Source organism: Sorghum bicolor, chromosome 4 (genome assembly GCF_000003195.3).
Source record: "Sorghum bicolor cultivar BTx623 chromosome 4, Sorghum_bicolor_NCBIv3, whole genome shotgun sequence".
In the NCBI taxonomy this organism is placed as follows: domain Eukaryota; kingdom Viridiplantae; phylum Streptophyta; class Magnoliopsida; order Poales; family Poaceae; genus Sorghum; species Sorghum bicolor.
This window is the reverse complement of record NC_012873.2, coordinates 50,523,916-50,532,792: the sequence shown is the minus strand read 5'-3', so window position 1 is coordinate 50,532,792 and position 8,877 is coordinate 50,523,916. Positions and strand designations below refer to the sequence as shown.

The 8,877-nt window shown below is 42.3% G+C and overlaps 2 protein-coding genes and 1 non-coding gene across 3 annotated transcripts; 1 reads left to right on the top strand and 2 right to left on the bottom strand.

Annotated features, from left to right (window-relative positions):
* On the bottom strand, positions 711–791 carry TRNAL-AAG. Its single transcript has one exon. It is a non-coding gene; the product is annotated as a tRNA-Leu (tRNA).
* On the top strand, positions 1,056–1,934 carry LOC8056802 (subtilisin-like protease 1). Its single transcript, XM_002453861.2, has 2 exons — positions 1,056–1,789; positions 1,930–1,934. The coding sequence occupies exons 1-2, from the start codon at positions 1,108–1,110 to the stop codon at positions 1,932–1,934; spliced, it is 687 nt and encodes a 228-aa protein (XP_002453906.2). The 5' UTR covers positions 1,056–1,107.
* Positions 2,649–5,852, bottom strand: LOC8056801 (probable glucuronosyltransferase Os02g0520750). The gene is made up of 4 exons (XM_002452127.2): positions 5,268–5,852; positions 3,892–4,280; positions 3,505–3,746; positions 2,649–3,409 (listed from the first exon to the last, which is right to left on the bottom strand). The coding sequence occupies exons 1-4, from the start codon at positions 5,419–5,421 to the stop codon at positions 2,896–2,898; spliced, it is 1,299 nt and encodes a 432-aa protein (XP_002452172.1). The 5' UTR covers positions 5,422–5,852; the 3' UTR covers positions 2,649–2,895.

Below are 8,877 nucleotides of genomic sequence, written 5' to 3'. Positions count from 1 at the left end.
AAATCACACATGTAGATGATACGATGATACACAATCTTGTAAAATATCTTGTGCAAAATCGAATTTATTTGTGAGATATAAGAATAACAAATTTCTAACGAATCATGTGGACAACTTTCTGGCTTGAAATTTGTTATTTTTATATCTCACAGATGAAGTCGAGTTTGGACAAGATATTTTACAATATTGTGTATCATCATATCATCTACATGTGTAATATTTTACAATATTGTGTATCATCATATTTTACAATGTCGTGATTTGTACGAGTTTTCATAAAAATTGTGGTTTCCACCGGATATGTTCCCTTACAATAAAAATTACAGTGAGAATTTTAAATAAAGCTGATGACAACAGGTTTACAATGAGAACACAAAAACAAAACAAAAATATTATATTGAGAATTTAAAATAGTGCTGATGGACACCAGGTTTACAATGAGAAAACCAATAAAAAAGCTGATGAGAGTGGCAATGAGAACAAAAACAAAAAAAAAGCTGAAAACAAAACCAAAAAAAACTGATGAGAGTGGCAATGAGAACAAAAACAAAAACAAAAAGCTGAAAACAAAACCAAAAAAAGTTGATGAGAGTGGCAATGAGAACAAAAACAAAAAAAAGCTGAAAACAAAACCAAAAAAAAAAAGCTGATGAGTGGCAATGAGAACAAAAACAAAAACAAAAAGCTGAAAACAAAACCAAAAAAAATGCTGATGAGAGTGGGATTTGAACCCACGCCCTTTCGGACCAGAACCTTAATCTGGCGCCTTAGACCAACTCGGCCATCCCATCAGATGTGCCTAAGGTTCTATTATTTTATACATATTCAAATAAATAATAATCCCAAAGTCATACTTCCCTCGTGATTGAGCAGCAGTGTCCACCACAGGCCACCCGTATCGTGTGTGCGCATGCGCGGAAAAGCAACCTCACAACACACCAAAAACGCGATCGTCGCGGCATCATACGCCACGCCCAAATCTAAATCTAAGTCCCCCTTCTCCTCCTCCTCCTATATAAACCCTCCCAACAACACGTACGTAACAGCCCACACAGCATCAAGTCAAGCTCACCGTCACACGACGACGCACGCACGCACACAAGAATCATGGTGGCCACAGCAATGGCCGGCGGCAGTGCTCGCGCCAGCGCCGGCTCCTTCCTCTTGCTTCTCTTCGTCGCGCTGGCCTGCGGCGTCGCCGACCTCGCGTCCGCCGGCGCCACCGCCGGAGCGAGTGCCACTGTCGTTGCCTTCAGCGGCCGCGGCGGCGACTACGACTACGACGACGACAACGACAACAACAACAACAACGCGGCGGCGCTTCTGACGACGATGCCGCCGTCGACGTCGTACCCGACGGCCGAGCTGAACGGCTTCATGCAGTGCCTGATGGGCTGCTTCACGCAGGTGTTCGGGTGCTCGTTCGGGTGCATGGGCAAGCAGGGCGGCGACCTGCCGCTCTGCATCATCAGCTGCGACCAGAAGAGCATCGTCTGCATGGTCCGCTGCGCGCTCTCGCCGTCGCCGTCGCCGCCCAAGCCCTCGCCGCCGGGGCCCAAGCCGCCGTCGCCCAAGCCACCCAAGCCGCCCACGCCACCAAAGCCCGCGCCACCAGGCCCGCCCTACCCCGGCCCGCCCACGCCCAAGCCGCCCACGCCCGAGCCACCCAAAGCCCGCGCCAGCACCCGGCCCGCCCTACACCCCGCCCTACGCCATCGCCGGACGCAAGACCGCAACATCTGCCTAAATATGCCCACATGTGCTAGCTATCCACCGATCCATAGTACCAGTAAATATATACTCCATAAAATGAGCATAAATATATTTATTATAACCGTTAAGTTAAAAAAAAGATACTGATCTCATGCTATATAATTAACCCGGTCGATTCTACTGCCGCAATGTGCTACACTCTGTTAGTATGTTCAGGGTGAAGGCCAAATTATGTCAAATGAGTAGTATATATATGTACACAACATGATCAATGTATTTTGATCTTTCAATATGATGAATGTACTTTGCTCTCCTTATTCAAATGCAATGCTATTTGTAATTAAGTATGTAATGCAAGAATCAATACTATTTATTTATGCTGGAGGACAGAATATTTTCATATTCCTTCATCTAAAAAAAAAATTCTCCTATTATTCAACCGTGAATGCATCGCTTATTCGCTATCTCCGTCTCCCGGAACTTACACGTACAACTTCTCTAAAGAAGGTTAACTGCATAAACTCGGACCAATACATTTCTTCGATAACCTCTCCCAAATCCCACCTTAAAAAGATGAATCACTTCACATTCATCTGTGAAAGGAAATAGTATACAGGGAGCTGGAACCAAGCCATAATATATATAGTCACCATCCTTGCATCTCTGCAAATGCAACCTGCACCAGCAGCTCTCCAGATTATGATGGAATGAATTTGCCGTGACAATGTGGAGGACATCTGAAAGTTCAGAGGTGAAGCCGCTGAACTGCATGTGCAATGGTCAGGCTGGAGGAGTCCAGGCACTTCGGCACCAGGCCAGCAACATATATATGAACCTAACCTGCAAAACCTGTTGTTGTTTGTAGCCTCATTTAATTTGCTCCAACCACTTGCAAAAGTATGCACTACAGAGTAAACACAATGAGGAATCAGTGACACAAATTTACCAACTTCACACAAGAACACATGCATTTCATTCCTTTATGAGCATCTGTACAATTACAAGTTACAACCCGGTCCACAGAATCAGCATTAAGATTTCTGTGGCATGAAAACACTATAACACCCTCAGTCAATATATATCAACAGATTCTTTGCTGGAACTCCTCCACGGGAGAAGTTAGAAACTTATAGTAATAATACCATCAGCAGGGGAAACTAGTCTTGCAGTGAAGTTTTCCTGCTACCAAGGCTTCAGATCTCCAGCAGGTCCAGCAGTCCAGTTGAGGTGCTTCTCTCCTGGTTGCAAGTATACACTCTGCATGTGTGGCAACTTGCGAGCAAGGCCATTTAGGATCTGATGGAATGCATCCCTAGGTTGGGCTGGCTGTGGGAACAACATGGCCTTCTTCATAGATGGATTGGCCAGCAATCTTTGCTTCCGTAGAATATTTTCGATTGGAATGGAAGTGAGGATTGAATCTAGCTTTGGAACATCCTCTTCGTCAACAAAAACTCCAATGTCCTCCCATGGGATAGCATCAGCAAATGGTAGGACAATGTCATCAGCTATGATGACTGGAATGCAGCCGAAAACCACGGCCTCCACCAGCCTCGGGCTCCATGGTGCCCATCCCAGTGGGCACAAGCAGAAGACTGCGCGCTGCATATCTTCATAGTAAGTGACAGGGTGATCTGTGGAGATATCAAAGAGAGGATTGTTCTTGAAGTTCTCCCACAGTGATGCTCGGGCACCTCTGTTTAACATCTCAACAAACTGAGTAATTAGGATCCAGACATCATGTTTTGAGAGTATAGGATAGAAAATTCTACGCATATGGCATGTCCTTACCTCGCATAATACCCACCCTCAGGGTCATTACCATTGTCATAAAACAGTCCCCTGAAGTAAACAAAGATTGAACGGGGAGTGTCAGGGGGAACCAAGTGAGCCTGCATTTTCTGTGGAGGTGCATATGGCGGTATAATGATAGAACCCTCTTTCAGGCAGACATGGTTCTTCTGCCCAAATGTTTGGACCAATGTAGCACGGCGGAGCATTGGGAGAATTCCACGTTCGGTAGCTTTTTCTTCCTATAAATAAGATAGACGAAAATTGCAAATATAACTTCAGAGTTATGGCCGCTAAAGGCTGGAACATTCCTGGAAAGCGAAAACCTTGTATCTGATAAAATTCCACTTAATGGGGAACTGAAATAGTGGGCAGTGATGTCCTCACCTGATAGTGAAAGCATGCACCAAAATCATGTGGAACAACAAAGAAGTGATCAGCTCCATCAGTTCTGTTCCAGAAAGGCCACTTGTTTGAAATAAATTTGATTGCACTTCTCATCATCCTTGGGGACTTGAATGGAAGTGGAAGTCCAGCAGGAGTAAGATCACATGTAGTGTAAACCGGCGTGTAGAACCAATCAGCTTCTTCTGGGTTGAGTGTTCGCACCGCACTAGAGAGCAAGAACCGGTGCATGAATATCTCGGCAGCAAACATGTGATGGAGGCATCGTGGATCCTTGGTGACAATCCTCTTGTTGTACTTGCTTGGCAAGTCATAGATGAAAACCTTCAACCTTCCAATAGGATTGTCCTCTAGCACATCACCAGCACTTCCTGCATGTGAATGCTCTTGCCTAAGTAACAGCTAATGAACGGAGGAATATCCTCCATATAAACCAAGTACACAGAAAGCTGACGAATAAATTGTAAAGTAAGCCAATCATCATGACATCATGCAGCTATATTAAGACGAACATGGTAATTAGGTATATCTAGAATGTTAAAGAGGTGAAAAGGTAGCAACATAACATAGGTTTAGAAAGTCCAATTTCGACAAACCACTCGAGCATGATCGAATCATACCAAATTAATGATGTTGTGCATCTTTCTGCGATATGTTTCGCTTGGTCCTTGTCATCTCTTTTTGACAGATTCAGAATTTATGAGCTAACTGTCTGTCTCTGTCCTACAACTGCCTTTTAATTCTAGGCACATAATGGCACAGGCATCACTAGGCTTGGTTTATTGCAGCAGAAATTGTGAGTGGCATTACTCTGCAAGCAGTGCAGGCAGGTATGGTTGGCTTTGGCTAAACTACCAACAACCATCAACCGCGTAGCACTTGGAGGAGAAGCAAAAGGCTATTCTGATGGTAGCTCCGTATTTGTCACTAATGTTTTTTTCCCTTTTTTTACCGTGGAGATTATATGCCTCACAAAAATATACTAAGAATGATCCACAGACCAATTAAGGGGCAGTACAAAACTGGCGCCAACTTTGATCTTTTTTGTTTATTATATATAAGGAGGGGGCACAATGCTGTTGAAAGATCGAATTTTACATATGATTGCAGCTATCGCAACCGCATATCTGTAGTAATAAGGTATGCCGACTGCAAGGAAGCAAAGGAAAAGAACTGAATTCGAACAGCCAATTCAGAAAGTCCCAAAGCTCGCTGACGATTCCACCAGACAAAAGCTGAGCTATTCTACAACTAATAATCACAACCCACGACCAATCCATAAGATAAATGATTAAAAAAAATGTTCCTACGAGGAAATCGGGAGCACTAGGCAGAGCGAGAAGAGACTAGGGAGTCACCTGCGATGCGCTCGGTATTCCGACGAGCCACCCCGCCGGCCACCTCTGCTCCCGCGGCTGCGGAGACCAGCGGCGGCGTGAGGACGCAGGAGAGGGAAGCGACCGCGAGGAGGACGACCGCAGCGGGGCGCCACACCGCCCTCGCCCGCGTCATGGCGGCCACCACCTCCAAGAACCAACCCGGTGAAGAGATTCAGCCGCGAGATGGTGGGAGGTAAGAGAGAGATGCGCAGAATGATCAGCGATTCAGCGGCGAGTGAAAGAGAAGATAGAGATTGCCTTGGGATGGGAGAAGAACGAGCCAAACCCAAAAGAGGGGTTTGTTAGTTGCTTGTGACGACAAATTTGCCGAGAGGAGGGAAGGATTGGAAATGGATTGGTCGAATGGGTCATGGGAGGTTATGGAAGCAGGGGAAGCACCATTAAGCATTGATCAATCAGCAGATTTTGTATTTTGATTCTTGGTGTGGAAAAGGTAATAAAAACTATTTGGTACTATGGTAGGTGAGCACTTTGATTTTTGCTGTGTTTGTTTTCCGGTGGTTGGTCCTCGACTCCTAGGGCAAAAGGGTGTGTCATGGGCTTGCTCGGGAGGGCTCTTCCTCACTCAGTGAATGAGTTTCTGTAATAATAATAATAAAAAAAAAAAGGAGACAAAGAGGAGTCTCTGTAATTTGTCAATATGTCGAGCTATTACTAAAGCAATCGTTTTTCCAGTAACTCGCTAGACAGAGCTGCGCGCGCTTCCTTCTCTATTGGTTTCTTCAGAGATCATCAGTTTTCAGTTTGAAGAACAGACCGTGTTGCTCTCGCTTGTCTAGCACGGTTTTATTCGTTTGGCTGATAAGTTATGGTAGAAATATTAGCTGATTTGTTGAATAGCTGGTAAATTCGGCTAATAAATTCAAGTAAACAATTGATGAAGAAATAGAAATCACAAATGACAGGTGAATGCATGTATTGTCCCAACTAACCTGATCAACTACTTACTAATCAGGGTTAGGGAACCTACTCGATGCAGTCGTCGTGTCCTACTACTCTCCTGTCAGCGAGTGCCATCAAATCTGCTTCCAACCTGTACTTGGAAACACATTATTAATTGATTGTCGTAGCAAAGTCGCCCAACCAAGATCCAAAGAAAAAGGGGCGCACGCGAATGAGACGTGTCCCGCAATTGCGCAAATTGGCAGCTTCACTCTACCTTGGAGAAAAGATAGGTCCCCATCTGGAGTTCACTTGAACTCTTGCAGGAATTGTTGCTGTTTTTTCGTGAAACAAACAAAGAACACACTACGGAATTGTCGTGGTTTCGCTCTTGCAAAGCTTCGAAACCGACCCATCCTGTTACCCTCCTGCAGCAAATTGAGTCTCGACTCATCGAGCAAAAAATGGCGGTGCAGGATCCGGGATCTGTCAGTTGAGTCGAGGGTGGGCATGGGCACAGCGTTATGTACACGCGTAGTACGCACGTCCGGTCGTCCGGAGAGAGTATACACTACTTCATCCATCCCAAATTGTAAGTCATTTCAATAATCTTGGAGAGTCAAACTTTTCTAAGTTTAACCAAATTTATATTATAAAATAATTATTATTATTATAGTACTAACTAAGTATCGTTAGATTCTTTCTTAATTATATTTTCAATAATCTTGGAGAGTCAAACTTTTCTAAGTTTAACCAAATTTATATTATAAAATAATTATTATTATAGTACTAACTAAGTATCATTAAATTCTTTCTTAATTATATTTTTATAGTATACTCACTTTACGTTACAAATCTTAGTATTTTTCTCTAATTTTGGTCAAACGTGAAAATGTTTTGACTTTTCAAGTTGGAATGACTTACAATTTGGAATGGAGGGAGTACTTCTCTATTTCAATTTACGAGTCGTTTTCGATTTTCATGTACATCAATTTTACCATGTACTCCCGCTGTCTTGATATACTAGACGTTTTAGCCTTTAATAAAGTGCAACAGACATTAACTGCACCTAGATGGAGTATTTGGATGCATTGAATCCCCTGTAAATCTAGACACTTAAAAACAGTGCCAAAACAACCAATATTGTGGGACAGAGAGAGTACCTAGATATATAACCAAATTTATGATTAAAAGAGTCAAAGTGACTTTAGTTTAGAATAGAGGAAGGAGGTCCGGTACGGGGATCAAAGAGGCAATGAGCACCGTTAGAGCAAGATTAATAATACAACCACTTGCTGGTTGTAAAGTTCTTTGTAGCCTTCTTTCAGCCCACCCATACAATAATTAGCTATTTACTATTAATACATGACCTATTTATTTCTCTCACAAATTTTTTTTTGGTTCTTATGCCTAAGCTGTCTACTTCTTCTCTCTCCTTTCTTCTTTTCTCCACCTCAGTATTTAGCTGGCTTAGAGCAACTCCAACGGTTTTGCTATTCTTATTATGAAGACTTTTTAGAACTTGTATAGCAGAAAAATAGGCTCCAACAGATGTGCTATTTGGTTTTGTAAAATAGAAAGTTTGCTATTCCTTAATTTTCGTTGGCCATATATAGCCAACCACCGACACTAGCTATCTGATAGCAAGTCTGTTGTGGACCTCTTCTTTTTTTAAGAAATTTTCTATTTTACAAAATGGCTAAATATTAGAATTTGGCTACTAATTTTAGCCAAGCTCTTGGAGATGCTCTTACAACCCACTATAATACTTGCTGTTAGCCAGTCTTAATCTTGATTTCCTAGCACGAGTACAATTCACCGGTGGTCCATCAAATTGCTTAAAAATGTCATCCAGACCCGAGTCTCAAATGCATTTGGCTCTCTAAAGTTGTACTAATAGATCTCATCGTCAAGGGCCAAGTATATCTTTTTTCAATAATCTTTTTGAGATGTTTTAAATAAACAGATAACACTATGAATACATTTTTTTTTGACAATTAACACTGAATATTTTTTTTTTGAGAGGAACACTTTGAATACTTAGGCCTTGTTTAGTCCAGAAAAAATTCGAATTTGGCTACTGTAGCACTTTCGTTTTTATTTGACAAATGTTGTCCAATCATGAACTAACTAGGATTAAAAGATTTGTCTCGCGATTTACAGACAAACTGTGTAATTAGTTTTTGTTTTCGTCTATATTTAATGTTTCATGCATGTGCCGCAAGATTTGATGTGACGAAAAATTTTGAAAACTTTTTGGATTTCGGGGTAAACTAAACAAGGCCTTAGCAGGCGCTATTCAAGCCGTGCTAGCTGCCTGGCTGCAAAGGGGGCTTCGACTTCGAGGCAAAGCAATATGGAATTCTGCAGGTAGCAGGTCTTGGAGGCCCAATTGCTGCTGACTAGATCTCCTACAACTTTCTGGCCTCTTGATCCACCACCAAATAGGCAAACCACACAAAGCTCTGCTCAGTTCCTCCATATGGAAAAAGAAAAAACAGAATTATCTTAGGAGTCTAGTTTTCTTTCTCAAACTTTAAAATACCCTAAACTCTCAAAACTATTTAAATTACCTACTCCGGTACGTTATTTTTAAGATGGTTTCATTCTTTCTAGTTAGATAAAATTAGGTAAATATCTTGTAAAGTTTTCAAACCACTGAAAATATCTGAAAGCTTCTAAAATT